Source organism: Pezoporus wallicus, unplaced genomic scaffold, assembly GCF_028554395.1.
Source record: "Pezoporus wallicus isolate ANWC-B61680 ecotype Strahan unplaced genomic scaffold, APGP_CSIRO_Pwel_v1 contig_2908, whole genome shotgun sequence".
Taxonomy (NCBI): Eukaryota; Metazoa; Chordata; class Aves; order Psittaciformes; family Psittacidae; genus Pezoporus; species Pezoporus wallicus.
In genome coordinates, this window is record NW_026642179.1 from 6,248,119 (window position 1) to 6,264,293 (window position 16,175).

Genomic DNA, 16,175 nt, shown 5'->3' on the forward strand with positions numbered 1-16,175 from the left:
GTGAGATGAAAATATTGAGAGTTGATCATTTATCATTATACGGATGATATCTTAATAGCAGGAAAGAGTATTCCTGGTGACTTATTGGATGACCTGCGAGCCACCTTACCTGTGAAGGGGTTATGTATTGCCCCAGAAAAGATCCAATAAGTTGCCCCATGGAACTATTTGGGTTGGGTCATTTCTGGCAGCAGTATTCGACCCCAAAAGGTAACAATCTCTTCCAAGATCAAAACGCTCACTGATGTGCAGAAACTCATGGGAGATATTTAGTGGATTCGACATGTTTGTGGTATCACAAATGATGATCTTGCACCATTGATGCCTCTGTTAGGCCAAGAACATAAGGCAGAAGCCAAGCGCCAGCTAACCAGTGAGGAAAGTCAGGCATTGGATCGTATATCCCAAAAAGTTGCTGCTGGTTGTGCCTCCAGGCATTTAGCAGACCAACCAGTGACTTTGATGGTCGTAAATTCTGGAGGGGATAGACAGCACCCTTTGGCTTTAGTAGTTCAATTTCAAGCTGAATCATTGCGAATCCTTGAGTGGATCTTTTTGTCATATCAGCCTCACAAGACAGTAATTACCAGACCAGAGTTATTTGCTCAATTAATTATGAAAGGGAGAAATAGAGTAATCGATATCTTGGGTCATGACCCCTGTGAGATATTTCTACCTGTTGTTTCTAGTTATTTGGAGTGGCTTGAACATTTTTCGACGGAATATCAAATTGCTATGATAGATTTTGCAGGAAAGGTGACCACTGTCTTCCCTGAAGCAAAAATCTTGCTGCTATTATCAGGTCAGCAATGGGAGGAATGTCCTAAAAGGTCTGAGCGACCCATACAAGGTTACACTGTTTTTACAGATGCAGGCAAGAACTCTAAAACTGCTGTTGCAACCTGGCACACTAACAATGGTTGGAAAAAACAATTCATTGAAGGGGAACCTGGCGATTCCCTTCAGACTTTAGAACTGAAGGCTGTGGCTTGGGTCTTTTTAAGGTAGCAAACAGAACCTCTTAATGTTGTATCAGATTCTCTTTATGTTGTGGGAGTTGTTCAACGCCTTGAACGGTCAATGATTAAGACATTGAACAATTCTATTTTACAAAAAAAAATTGTTACAATTGTTACAGGTCATTAATCAACGAACCGAGCCGTATTTTATAACACACATCCGTAGTCATCAAAGTTGTGGCAGTCTTAGCACAGGAAATAACCATGCAGACAAACTTGTCACTGCTCCTGTATGGACAGGTCCCACACCTAATTTATTTGAGCAAGCACGTTTTTCCCATGATTTTTTCCATCAATCTGCAAAAATGCTTGTTTGACAATTTGGCATTTCTGTAACAGATGCACAGGGCATAGTCCAGTCTTGTCCAGCTTGTCAACGTAGTGGCCTCGGTGTAGGCCTGGGGTTAGATCCTCGAGGCCTTATGGCCCTTCAGTTATGGCAAATGGATGTTACACATGTCCCTGAATTTGGTAGACTCAAATATGTCCATGTCTCTATTGATACCTTTTCACTAGCGCTTTGGGCTACCGTACAAACTGGTGAAACGGCTCGTCACGTCATTCGACACATGCACTCTGCCGTTGCAGCCTTAGGGGTCCCTCTTCAAATTAAAACGGATAACGGGCCTGCATATATCTCCCATAAGTTTCAGACTTTTTGTAATCAATGGGGTATTCATCAAGTCACAGGAATCCCTCACTCTCCAACTGGTCAAGCTATTGTGGAGAGTGCTCATGCAACTCTTAAGGAGCTTTTGCAAAAACAAAAAGGGGGAGCACCCCTCCCACCAGCTGAACGAGTTGCAAAAGCTGTCTATGTCTTAAATTTTTTGCGGTTGACAGGAGATAGGACAGAGTCCCCTATCATGATACATAGCAATGCCTTAGCAGCAGGATGTGTTAAGGTGAATGGTGCTCGGGTGGTTTATAGAGATCTGCGAACAGGGGAATGGAAGGGCCCAGTTGAGGTCATAATGACTGGAAGGGGCTATGTTTGTGTTTCCACAGATTCCGGACCACTATGGCTACCCAGCTGATGGGTCAAGCCAGATCAGCGAGGCTGCTCATTTTAATTGCCTGGATGAGTGCTGTAGCAAAAGGTCTGGAAGACCCACTCTTAAGCATGGCATTGCCTCGAGACAACATATGGATAACATGGGCGAACAGAACCAACACTTCTAGTTTTTGTGTGTCTTTAACAGCTGTGTCTGACCCATTTCGCACTTGTTTAATGGTATACCCTCTTTGGAGCCAGAAAGACTTGTGGGATATATAAGTAACATTTCGTTAGCTAACTGAACCGTATTGCAACAGGAAGCAGACAAGGCTAGTGTGTCTGATAACTGGTGTAACGGAAATCAGACGGCCTGCCAACAGCTTCAGGCCAACAAACAGGTTTGGTGTGGAGGTTGTATCAATGGTAATATTGCAAACTGGACACTAGCTTGGATGTCTGGTTTTTTGATTCAGCATTTGAATAAAGCTTTACCGTGGGATCCACAGGAAGTGCAGCTGGCAGGATCCATAAACGGAACTAAAGATGGCTTGTGCTTTGGCTTTAGCGCTAATATAATGATGCCCCAGCTAAAGCAAGGTGTGTAAGTTCTCGTATTGGCATGCAGTGTCATCTACTTGATGTGTGGACAGATGTGTCTGGATCAGGTATTTATAGGATGCGGGATGCTTCTGAGGCCCAAGCATGGTGTGGGGGAGCTGTAGGTCTAGAAAAGTTTGGCCGGTATGAACTTTTTCCAAACATGTCGTTAGCTTTGCTTAAGGGAGTTTGTTTTTTTTTTTATTTGTGGTAATCGCGCCTGGCAAGGTATCCCAAAACATCCCCTTGGTGTGGACCATGTTATCTGGGATGTCTTAGTCTTGTAGCTCCATCAGTATCTCTGTTAAACAAAACTACTTTGGTTCGATCTCGTAGATTTCTTACTAAGCTGGAGAGCACCTGTAAGGACTCTGTAATGCTTTTGGGTAAAGTCGAAAATGCCTTAACAAGTATTTTTTGTCCTGGGTGTGCAGCAACTATTGCTAATGCTAATTTGCAAAAGCTTACTTGTTGGGTTGTGAAACAAGCTAGCCTTATGTCTGCAGTTTTAACAGACCTCATGAAAGATATAGATAGTAGTCGCAAGGCTATTTTGCAGAATCGCGGGGCTATTGATTTTTTTATTATTAGCTCATGAGTATGGCTGTAATGATTTTGAAGGCATATGTTGTTTTAATCTAACCAATCATTCACAAACTATTCAGAAGCGGTTGCAGCAAATGCAAGAACATGTAAATACGATTAAAGTGGATCAAGGTTTAGACGATTGCCTAGCTCAGTTGGGGTTTAGCGGCTGGCTGCGACCTTTACTGTATAGCCTAGCACAATTGTTAATCACGTTGTTGGTGTTACTGATTATTGGTTGTGGAATTTCTGCATGTGGGAAGGCTTTGTGTATGAGGTTCATTCCGAAGGCTTGGCTCGTTCAACAATCACACATGGAATTGGGACTCGGCACTGAATATGAAGAGATCACTGCGTTATATGAAGATACTGACTAACGCGCCCGCCTGAGAAACAAAAAGGGGGAATTGTTGTATGGATTTAGTTAGCATGAGTTGGGCTTCTCAGTTAGCATAAGTAGAGCTTCTCTGTAAGTGGAAAAATACTAGGCCAGAGGGGAGGTTAGCCATGGATAGCAGTGGGGGAAATGAAATTGCAACGTTAGCGACGTTAAGAACAAAAACCAGGATGTAAAACCGCAGTGTAAGAATGTTGAGGTTAGTGCTAAACATAAGTAGCTGTTGTAACTTGTATTAAGCAACTTTGTGTAAAGCCCGATCAGAAGCTTGTTGGCAAGGCATGTTAACCAATCAGCGTATAATCAATGTGTGGATTTGTGTATAAAAGATCATGTCTGATGCTCAATAAACAGCAATTGCTTGATCACATTGATCGTCTCTGCATTGTCCACGACTCCTGCGTCAACAACCACACAAGTAAGCAAGTACAGATCTGGCATAAAGCTGGCTTTGTTTCTAAGAATATAAAAGCAGGATCCTCTTGTAGCCAAATGTGAAGCCTCACCTATGGGTTGGCGCACCATGTAGGAATTTTCCCAGTTACCTGAGACTCCTGGCATTGGCTGCAATGAGGCTTCCCAGCTGAAGTGTGGGCCTGGATGATGAGGATTAGGTGGTAATTGGTGATGTATTTCTTTCAATCGTTGTTCTTTCTATGTAGTAATGATTTGACACATTGCTAATTTTCCTCTGTACTCTATGTGTGTGTGTATATATATATATATGATTCACTTTATTGTGCTTGTTTAATAAAATGCTCATGTTATACAGCTAGTGTGGGATCATTTTTTGAGTACCCTGCCTGTTTGCAAAACAGTATGTGTGAAGAATAGTCTTTTCTTTGTCTTTTGGAGTCTTGTACTGATACTGAACTTCTTAGATGTTCTTCCTAAGACAAGCACTTTCTGTCAAATGCCACTTTTAAAAGTAGCATATTTTGTTGTATTAAAGCTATGAAAAATTTTAAGGTTCTGATCACAGATGCAAACTTAGTTTTCTTAATCCAGCTAGTAATGGTGATGAACTAAGGTTGTACTCATTGTTACAGTCTTTGGCAGTGAGAAGAATTAGGTTTTGTTCTTGGCTAAGTTGTGTGTTATATGTAATTTCTCCTGTATTTAGCAAAGACTACAGTTACTACTAGTTGGCATCTTAATCTTGTTTACATACCTCAGTCATGTTTCTGGAACATATAAATGTTTTCAATTTCTTCAGCAGTTGCCTAATTCAAGAACATGATTATTTTATCCCCTGATTATTTTTCAGGAAATACCCAGTGTAACATTAGCAGTATGAAATTTTTAGCTTGGATGCAAAAACCTGTTTTGTCATCAAGGATTCCGATCTGCATCGCTGTTTTAAGTATTGCCTTAATACTGTTGTTGATGGTTTTTTTGAATTTCATCTGTGATTTCACTTTCCTGTTTTCTTTTGTTGTTGGTGTCCTTTGAGAGCAGAGATAGCAGAGAGTGAGGGAAGATTGAACTATCGTTGAATTTTGATAACACCTTGAAAATTATAACTTTGTAGGTCTTATAGGCTGGATCTGAGTGATATTTCTAAATTTGAAATAGGAATCTTAAAAGAGCCCTGAAAGACAGTTAGGAGCTTTGGGTCTAACACCCTGCACAAAGCGAGGTTTTTGGTCTGTCCTTAGTGGGTTTGACCATACTGAGAGGAACTTGCCAAGATGCAAATAGCATTCATGCTCGTAGTTTTCTCATGGGTTTTTTGTGCTTTTCCATTTTTGAAGACTGAAATAGTGCCTGGATTTGAAGACATTGTCTGTAGCAACTTTCCAGAGGTCATTCAGAAATAACATGCTCAACAAGCTGTTGGGCTTGTTGGTAATCTATAAATTCTGGAGTATAACACATGAAGAGTTAGAGATTTGTGACTTTGTCACCTTCTGGAGGTGTAATTACTGCAGTAGCGGAGGTGTTGATGTCATCTCTGTGCTTCATGCCTTTTTTTTGATGGCTTAATAAGTTCATGTTACCAAACAGAATCAGGGGTGGTTTGCTTGAGGCTACCTGTGCTGTTAACTAAAGTCAGAGTTGTGTTTCTCAAAAATTAGTAACTGCCCACAGTGTCAGGGAAGAACAAATGGCATGTGAAATAAAAATAAGCGGGCCTCATAATGGGAGATCTTTACCCGGATTAATTTTCTCCTTTTGTTGAATTGGAAGCCATAAAGGGACTCTTCATCAGGGACTGTAGCGATAGGACAAGGAGTAACGGGGAAAGTTCAGGTTAGTTGTAAGGAAGAAGCTCTTCACTGTGAAGGTGGTGAGGCACCGTAACAGGTTGCCCAAAGACGTGGTAAATGCTTCATCCCTGGCAGTGTTCAAGGCCTGGTTGGACAGAGCCTTGAGTGACATGATCTAGTGTGAGGCATCCCTGCCCATGGCAGGGGGTTGGAACTAAATGATCTTAAGGTCCTTTCCAAGCCAAACCATTTTATGATTCTATTTGAAGGTACAATTGAAGTTGGTTTTCTTGTCTGAAAACTGACCTGTATTATATTCTGTAGGTGATTCTTATGCTCAGCCCTTAAGCGTGTGCCAATGGTCTTCTAACACTGTAAGTTCAACAATTCTGTTTGTAATGCATTCTGAATCATTGGCAAGTGAAATAAGTTTTGATCAAAAGGTTAAGGCTTGATTATTTATTACTCTTTCTATATTTTTTTTTATTAGCATTTCGGTTTTTGGCTGGAAGAAATCAAGAAAAGATGGACTGGAATATAAGGCCACTCCAGAATGCTGATGCAAAGAACCACCTGCGAAGTGAAGAAACATGTTACAATCAGTTGCTTTCTAATACACATGTTTTTCCTCAGACAAATGCCTATTCCTCTAACAATGCGTGCACTTATGCTGGAAATAACCAAGTAGTGTATCAGCCAACTAGCAATGCTGCCTTCCTTCTTGTAAATGCTGAACGATTCAAAACTTCAGATCGGGTCTTACCAGGAGCATCTGTCTCAGTTGATCGACGTCCACTGTGCTGCGTACCAGTAACTCAGAAACCTCCCAGTCCAACATCACGTATGTGGGCGGAGATGACTCAGACTTCTTTGCCAAAGTCTGATGCCTACTTTTATTCCCGCAGTGATTTACCTCCCATGTCTTCTGAAAGCAATGCTGGAAATAATGTGAGGAATGTACATTGGGAATTTCAGTACGCCAGCACAAGCAGCTATGCTGTGCAGCCACAAATACAACCGCATAATTCTATGAGAACTCCAATGTTATATCAAAGTCACATTAATTCCCAGAATAATTCTATGTCTCTTGGTACATCTGGGCAACGTGTCCAAAACAAAATATATCATCCCAACACTCAGTTTAAAGTTTTAAACTCCCTGAATGAGAATACTGAACCAAATGTACAGCTGCTACACTGTCGACCGAGTCAGATGGGATCAGAAGCTCCTAGTGGATGTTCTGCACTACCTTTGTTGCCTGCCAATTGTGATTCAAGTGCTGCAGCACAATCTTCAATGGGTGTACCACAGGCAGGTCAAAATGTGCCTAATGGATACAGCCGTAGCCAACTGCAGCGCCTATCAGATCCAAAAAATGCTTCTGGTTTTAACAGTGGTCAGCAACACTGTCAGAAACAGCAATCTGGAGATGTCAGTCAGTCAGTTAGGAATGTGTGTAATTCAAGTGGAAACATGACAGCAAGTCAGCCTTTTAATGAAATGTCTGTGCCATCCCGTGGCGTTTCCAAAGAACTGTGTAATGTGCAAGAAATGGAAACTTTTTGTTCAATGGCTGCTTCAAAGCCACTGAGTGATCCTGCTTCAGCTCAAGAAGGCCAGGCTAGTAGTTTAATGAATGGGCCTGTTAATTCTCAGTTGTTTTCAGCAGCAGCACAAGGAAGAACAACTGCAAAGGACAGACTAGATCAGGAAGCTCAAAAACTTCTCACTATTAAAAAAAAATATGTCCTGCTTGAAAGGATACATCGGTATAAAAGAAGACTCTTAGAAGGTTCAGAACGTGACGAAAGTGTTCCCCCGTTTCCTCCTCCAAGTTATTATGCTGCTCTTAGTAATTTCCTTCCACAGATGCCCAACCAAGATGTACCACCTTCCCCACCTGAAACAGTGAGGACGGCGTGTCCAATACTTAACTCTTCACTTGAAGAAATAAACGACAAAAATGCAGCCAGTGCTGACAACAGAGGATTACAGGTGACTCAAAGTAACCCTGAGGTAGAGCAGAGAAGCCTTTCATCAAGCTCCACTTCTGTTCCTTCTCAGAGCAAACTCTCAGCCCAGTTATATAATTCTGAGAGCACTCCCATCTCAAAACAAAGGGACACATATGCCTTGGCCTCTTCTCAAAAACCTGTGACATCTTTGAACAATGCTTCGTGTTCCAGTCAGGTGGATAAATATGTCAAAACTGCATCAAAGAAAGTGCCAGCTAACTCCAGGAACGCATCACTTCTTCATGTTTTACTGAGCAGCACAGATGTATTGACAGAGGAGACAATTGGTGCTGCTTTTGGTAAAATACTGACAAGTACCCCGTGTAGTGAAAAAACACAGGTAGATTCATCTGTCTCAGATGGAAGCTTACAAAAAGACACTAATGTGAAGGTAGAAAGTTTGCAAGGTGAGCAGGTGTCCAAGGTTCACATGAGTAATACAGGAGTGATTCCTGTATCAGAAACAACTAAATCTGGTGAAGCTAAATTGCAGAGTGATGTAGATCAGAAAAAAACACCACTTACTGGAAATGCATCTTTTAAACAGAGTGATGATAGTTGCTCTGTGGAAGAGCTGACTACGTGCCTGGGCTCATTGAGAAAGCATCTGTCAGAATCTGTAAGGGTGCAAAATAGCCAGTCAAGTGAAAGCCCCACAGCAAATCAGATTTCATCTTACAGCCAAAACACAAAAAATAGAGAACAAAATAATGTTCCGGTTAGTACAGATGAAGCAGCTTTGCCTATAACAACAGCTTCTGTAGGACAAAAACCTGATACACTAAGTAGCAATTTGATAAAAGGTTTTGAACCCCAGGTTGCAGTTGTTTCACCTTTAGTACTCTCTGAGCAGAGAGCACAGAGTGAGCAGGCCGACAAATGCCCCACATCTGCAGGTAAAACCTGTCCAGTGATTGACTCAGGAACCACATACAGCTTTCAAGAAAAGGACAAAAATGGCTTAAATTTTTCTAGTAAAATCTTTCAAGTAGATGTAAGAGACCGTAAAGACAAGCAAGCTGTGTTAAAGGCAGGAAATAAATCCATAGTTGTGTTGGAAGAACAGATGTTTTGTATTTCTAGTGTATGTACTCTTGTTGAAGGTGATACATTTTATAATCCACAAATAGCAAGTATCTTCAGGTCAGTCCCTGAGACACAAGCATTAAATGGTACCTCATCAGAACAAAATACATCTGATCCAAGGCAAAAGGAACAACAGCTGGACTTGTGTAGGAATGAGCTAAGCAGTAATGCTGTCCAGGCAGAGACCTTGCCACAAAAGATGTTGCAAGATTCATCAAGCTGCATGAGTAGAGCAGTTAAGACTTTGGATGGTATCACAACTAGTCTTTTGGAGAAAGAAAGCAGTGGCAGTCCTCTTAAAACAATTTCTACCTCAAAGAAAAGTAAGTCATTCAATGCATCTTTAAAGCATCCTGAAAATGACTTTGAAATTCTTGCTAGTATAAACCGGGAGTTAGCTAAAAATTCATTGGACTTCTCAATCAATGTAGCTGCTGAAAGGAATGCAATCAGTGTTCCAAGAGACAACGTTAAAGAAAATTACATATCCAGTAAAAATAGTACAGTAGAAGAGATGAACCTTTTTGGACCACAGCCTGTTAAATGCCTAAACAATCAGCTGTCTGAACTAGTGAAAGAGTTTCCATATGGCATTGAAGGTGGTAGTGTGCTGATGAAGGAACCAGTAAAAAATGATTCTGTGGCTGAGCGGATAAAGAATCAGCCTCAAAAAGAGAATCAAATTTGTGACAAGCATTCTCATTTGAAGGACCCAGTAGATGTAATGAAAATTGTAGTGTTGAGCTCTAATCAAAACCAAGAACTATTTCCTGAACACAACCTGAATTCCTCTAGCGATGGCAAGGGAGTGGCGAGTCAACAGTCAGAAAAAGCTTCAGCTGAGAAGAAGAGCCTTGAAGGCAGTATTCTGCCTGGTCAGAGTCTATGTGAGGAGGCAAACAAAACACAAAAAATTTCCAAGCCCAGGGAAAAAAAAAAAGACTGTTCTGTAATGAGTTTGCTGTGTGAAGTACCTAAAATACCACAATACCCTTGTAAACCTGAAATGTGTGTTTCAGAGAAAAATGATCAACTTTCAAAAGCGGTAAATACTAGCTCTGTAGAGGGACAAGAAAATGACAGCAAATCTGATGCTATAATAAAAGACATCTCTGCAGAGGGAAACCTGCCATTTTCTGAAAATATCCCAAACAGTGTTAGCAAAAATGAAGATATTTGCAGATCCACCTCTGTAATGAACGAAAATGTTAGGCTAAAGGTGGATGATGAATGCAAACCGCTTACAACACAACAGGAAAAAATTGGATCGCTTACTTCCTGTGAAAACCAGGAAATTGATAAATTTAAAAGCAGCAGCTGGAAGGAAGAGCTGCAGATAGACAGAGAAACCCCATTGTTAGGCAATGAATTGAATTCTGATAAAAAAGAACATAAGACAACTTCAGAAGAGTTGTCAGAGAAAACAGCTGATTGTATGGATGGTGATAACGCAACAAAGTTATCCGGAAAGAGACTTATCAAAATGGAGTCCCTTTCAAAAGATAAGACTAAAACGCATTTAGCCATGAAATCCAATCAGGATGTTCACAAATTTATAAAGTCAGAAGCTGTTGAAATTAAGCATGATGAAATTAATCAAGGACAAAACATTAAAACCTCTGATGAGAACACAGCTGAAGAACAGAACTGTGGGAAACAAAAGCAGGTACTTGGGCAAGATGTAGAAGTTAACATCGAAGAAAATGCCAAGTTATCAGCAGGAGTAAAACATAAAAAGCAGAATAGTTGTCGTGCTGATGCTATAAAGCTCCCAAATTTTGGCACTGTAGACGTAAGAAGCGCCAAATATTCTCAACAGGAATCTATGAAACTTTTTCCTTCACAGGAGCAGTCACACAAACGGAAGAGGAAGCAAAATGTGATTGGGAACAGAAAACCTAAAAAAACAAAGGCGGAAGAAGAAAGACTGAAGCAATCTGAAGCAGAGAAATCTGAGCAGCTTTCATATAATCACATGATAAATACTGACAAAGCTAAAAAATTGAATGGAGAAAATGGCAGGAAACCGAAGAGCGCATTAGCAGATTGTTCTGTGCTTAAACGACAGAGAAAAAGGGCTCTATCTTCTACCATCTCTAAAACCTACTTTTCTACCAAAGAGAGACATCTCGATGGTCAAAACAAAGACAAGTGCTGTGAGAAAATGTTTCCTGATAAAAACGTGCTATACTTAAATAGAAAAAATAACAGATTAAAAATACATCTTCAAAAGGAACCAAAAAAACACTACCTGAACAGAGTTGCATTTAGGCGTACAACACAGGAACGCATATATCTGACAAAATTAGAGACATCGCCTGTCAGACCCACCTGGCATCTGAAGCACAAAGTGTCCCAAAACAGTGGTGTGAAAAGAGGTGCTTCTGTCTCAGAAGTTGAGAAGTCATGCAACCTGGACATACTAGAATTTAAGCTGTATCCAGAGATACTGTTCAGAAATCCAACCACTGATGAAGAAAGATCAGCTGCAAAGAATTCCCTGGAAAGAGAGAAAGCCATTGTGGCAGGTATGATGCTATCTCGTTTATTGATTTGTAAGTAAACTAATTTGCAAGTAAAAAGTATTGCTTCTGTTAAAATTCACCTTACACAAAACTACAGACAGTGAAAACTTGGGGCTCTACAAGCTGAAGGTTGAAATAGCTTAGCTAGATTTTTTGACAGACTGTAGCTGTGTGTTAAACAGAAAAAGAACATGAGACTTTTCTTTGAATTCAATGTTTTATTCTTTTTCCTAAAGTTTTGCAGAATAAAGTTAGGGTTGTTCAGAGCACAGCAATTTCAAGTAACTGCAGGGAGGCTTTCTGACCTACTTGTAGAAAATGGGTTGGCTTGTTTGTAGAAGGCAGATTCCCTCAGCATAGTTACAAAAGGTGAACAGATCTGTACTTGGCATTCACCTGGTTGTTTATAAATCTGGCTTGGTAGGCAGCAGAGGGAGAGTTCTTCTGCAGCACTGAGGAAGAGAGGGCTTGGGCCAGAAATACCCTGTACACAGTCTCCATAACCTTTGCCATCTTTGCTGTAGGCTACCTTTCTTTCATCCTTCCCTAGCCCAAATCTTTCAACATTTCACATGGTGCATTGTGAAGCATACTTGTGTCAAATGCTGTATTTGTTTTGAAGTAAAACCAAGTCTTAAATGGTATATGCCAGCCTTTGCAGTCATTCTCACTCCCAAAGGAAACTGCCTTTTGCATTTGCTAGTATATGCGTTAAAATTTGATGCTGAATAGAAACCAAAACTTATGATACAGGAACCTGAAAAATATAGGAACCTGAAAAATATGCTTTAAATTTTCTCTTAAGGTGTCAAGAGTAAAAGAGAAGATTGGTTAAAATGTGATCCAGTGAAGCAAATAAAGCTGGAAGAGATTTGTACAGGTGAAACGACTTCTGATTATCTATTTTGAAATATGAGTTAAATAAATTCTCATTGCTTGGTTTTAAATGTTTCTTTACGGTAGCAAATCTTAATAAAGTATTTTAGCTTTATTTACTGTTCTTTACTACCTCTGCTGCTGAAATGGCTACTGTTGAATCAACATAGTTTAAGATTTGTGGAGATTTCTATTGCCATGAGAATATGTTATTGGAGATGGAATTTTCCTGCATGCACGTGCCCAGTTGAATTTGGGGTAGCACTGGTGACAAGGTTCAAGTACAGTTTTAAACTGTAGGTAAAGACCAACGTAGCTTTCCCCCCATTAAGATGTAGGAAATGACATAACAAAATGTAGTGTGACACTGTAAAAAACAGAAAATGATTTTTTTTTTAGCCTTATTTGGCTTTCACAGCAAGTTGACTCTCTGCACATACATCCGTGCTCACAAATGCCAGGACCTGTGTGTCCCAGTAGTCTGGATGACTACACAGAGGAAAAGTGGTGCCATTACTTTATCTCTTTGTTTCTCTTAATTGGCCAGTTAGTTTTTTGGATTGTCTTTTGTACCCTTTAGAAGTCAATAGTTAAACAATGGCATTTTTCATCTTTGGATCTTGGTTGTTCCATCATTTCAAAGTTGTGGCTGAGGTTGCTCCCTGCTGTCCTTGTTCTTTGTTCTCTCGGTTTTTGTTTTGTTTTTTGGTTTAGGTATCTTTCCATCTTTAGTCTTGTTTTGCTCATGGTCTAACAGAAAGTGAAATGACGAACTCAGCATGCTGTAAACTTGTTGCCATCCTCTTCTTATCAGCATGCAAGTCCTCTGCTGACTGGTTATCTTTCTTGTGATCTTGATGCATTTTGCAGCCTTTATGTCTTTATTGCTGTTGTTTGTGTCCTTGGCTATTGGTGTCTGCCATTCTTTTATTCTTTTCTCTTGTTTCTTCTCTTACTTTCGCAAATGCACATTTTCATTCACACCTTTCTTAATGTTCTTTAGAAATGTCTTTTATGAAGACACTCAAATGGTGATTTGGTGCTTAAAGGTATATTAGAGATTGATTTAAATCTGAGGTGAATGGTGCTTTAAGAAGGAAGTTTGTGACATCCTTTTTGACAGTCAGTGACCTAAGTACCACACGTACTTGAGACTCTGAGATTTTTGTTTTAACTTGCTTTTCTATCTTGTCTTTCAGCTGAGGGCAGTATTCCACTTGATACAGCTATGCAGATCCTGGATGGAGATGGCGAGGCTCTCCGCAACCCAGTCAAAGACTCAAAAGAGATGTTTCAGACCTACAAGAAGATGTATCTGGAAAAAAAGATGCAGAAGCCTTGATAGCACTCATGTAACATAACAGTCTATCACTAGGGAATAAAAAAGGCAAGAGTAAAATGCTTTTTTCTGTTTACTTTATATTTCTGAATAATTGTGGGGGAAAAGAAAAAAAGAGGTGTTGGAAATTCCCCCCTTATTTGCCTCATATCTGTGAACGAATGAGATCTTATTCTGTATTTATTGCATAGATATGTTTTAGTGCTGAAAATGCCATCGTTAGATGTCTTGTTTCTTCTTGGCATGTTTGATTATTTTTTTTTTTTTTTAAGATATGGAATTCAGTCGAATCTTGACCAAAAATCCTCAAACGCATTTACATTACCATAGTCTGGGTTTGTTTCTGATTCTGGAAACCTTTTGTTTGTGGTCTGTTCCTTTGCTGGTAGTGGGAAAATATTCCTACAGGAAAGGGATTGCAGTGGATTCCCAAGCATTACACCTCTATTTCCTACAAATATGATTGTTGTTCTTCTAACAAGGCTTTCTGTTTTTGAGACTTGTTTTCTTTAACTGGGCATAATAGTTTGAACTATTAAACAAATGTAAATCCCTCATATCAAATATACATACTGGGGATACAATGAGATATATATGCTGCTACCCAGTTTCCTTACACTTCTTTTTGTGGAACTTGAATGAAGTGAACTTCACCTGAACACATGCTGTAAATTCATAGCTGACTTCTCTTGTTTTTTCTCTCTCTGCTTTCTTTACACTTGAAAGAAAAGTGAATTGTTAAAGTGCAGGGAGTTTGAATTCACTCTTGTCCGGACTATGTTGCTCAGTTTAACCGGACTGTAAATAATTTCTTTGCTTCTAAAGTGTTAGATAACCTTTGAGTACAGATAACTTTTGACTAAAGATAACATTTGACTACATGTTAACTGTGACATAACAGTTATATTTGTTGCTGGGTATCTTTTGTTAAGTGCCTTGTCACTATTGTTCGGAATTTTTAGTTGCATCATATTTTTTCAGAAATTTGCTACTTGATTCTATCTGTTAAAACCTTTATACTGAAAGTAAAAACTCTGTAGATACTTAGTTGAATAATTTTTATACTTGAAATAAACTTTTGAAGGCTATGGGCTGTGCCTTGTCTCTTTTTTAATTTAAATGTATGAAGCTGTATTTATTGCAGTTAGTTTTACGGGCATTGAAGATATTCCTGTAGATGAAAAGCAGCTTTCTTCTTAAAAGGTTTCATAGTTGCAAGTGAGAACTGGACTTGACTCTCGGCTTTTTCTAATGTTCTTCTAACAGTCCTAACAGCACGTACTTATACTTTGGAGAACTCATCAGGAATGTTGTTCCCTTCAGCATCTTCTTTTTTATTACCTGGTGGAACATAACATTGTAATTCCCTAGCTCTGCCAGTATGCTGAATTATAAATTGGCTTTTTTGGGAGACAGAAGTGCTCCCATCATGGATCTCCTTTCAAAATAGGGAACTATTCATGATGTTTTTACTCCCTTCCTGTCTGGCACAGCAGTCCTAATTTTTTAACATACATACATACATATATTTTTCTTCTGGCTGAATGCCCAACTGTAAGTCATGGGGGCACGTTGTCACTGGAGGATTTTATAATAATATTGGCAACTCTGAGAAGGTTTTATTTTCCATTCTCTTGGAGCTGAGCACCTGTATTATACTGCCTGCATTAAGGATTCACTGTAGCCTTAAGTGTACCCGGTACAAAGGATATCTAGTTCCCATCAAGAATTTATTTTGGATTTTGTTCTGCATAATGATAGATGAAGCTGACTTAAATGCTTGAGTGAATTCTTTTTAATAGGAAATCATTCAGTCCATTGACCCATGACAGTTACATTCTAAATATTTGGAGAAGTTTGCTCACTGACTCTGTGCACCCAGTAGGTGTGACTGCCAGATCTGAGTCCCAGTGGATACAACTACATCTTCTTCCTCTCTCATACCAAGGAGTGAATCTTGGTTCTGTGACCTTGTTTACGTGGTGACTTATGTCTACATTTCCTTGGTATGGCTAGGATCTTTGGGATAGGTTGGCCACATTCTTTCTGCTTGGTTCACATGATGGCTCAGTAGGTCTTCTGTAAACCTTTGCACTTAAAGTACTGTGCACTTAATACTGGCCTGTGGCCTGTGCTATGCTTACATGGGTAATTGCTGCATGCACCTACTTATTAAGAGGACTGTGCCAGATGCTCTTACTCAGTTGCCATTTCTCCTGCTTCTTATGGTGCTGGCTGAAGCCATGATACTATAGCAGGCCCTTGGCCTTGGACAGGCAAGATACTGATATCCACCTAGATGTAGTACTGTGAAAACACTAGTGCTATGTTGCTTGAAATGAACTGGCAAACGTAAGCATGAGGGCATTCACTATCAGTGAAGGTAGCCATCATGCATGCGATGTGTGCCCGCTGTTGTGTGTTGCCTGTACTTGAAAGAGTTTGTAACATGAATGTCACCACTGGGGTACTTTGTACAAACCTGTGACAGCTCATCCACCCTGATGGAAGGATCATTGAGCTGCAACA

General features: G+C 39.8%; 1 protein-coding gene across 5 annotated transcripts in view; it reads left to right on the plus strand.

Annotated features, from left to right (window-relative positions):
• The window catches only part of RESF1 (retroelement silencing factor 1), a 35,275-nt gene extending 21,582 nt beyond the window's left edge, over nt 1–13,693 (plus strand). For 3 of the 5 annotated variants that reach the window (XM_057427998.1, XM_057427999.1, XM_057427997.1), the window contains exons 2-4: nt 6,296–11,434; nt 12,237–12,311; nt 13,507–13,693. In XM_057427998.1, coding sequence (XP_057283981.1) covers nt 6,331–11,434; nt 12,237–12,311; nt 13,507–13,649 — 5,322 coding nt within the window. In that variant the 5' untranslated portion in view covers nt 6,296–6,330 and the 3' untranslated portion in view covers nt 13,650–13,693. The remainder of the gene's footprint in view (nt 1–6,295; nt 11,435–12,236; nt 12,312–13,506) is intronic. The other 2 variants (XM_057428001.1, XM_057428000.1) reach the window with 2 other exon arrangements.
• Nucleotides 13,694–16,175: the final 2,482 nt, after the last annotated feature.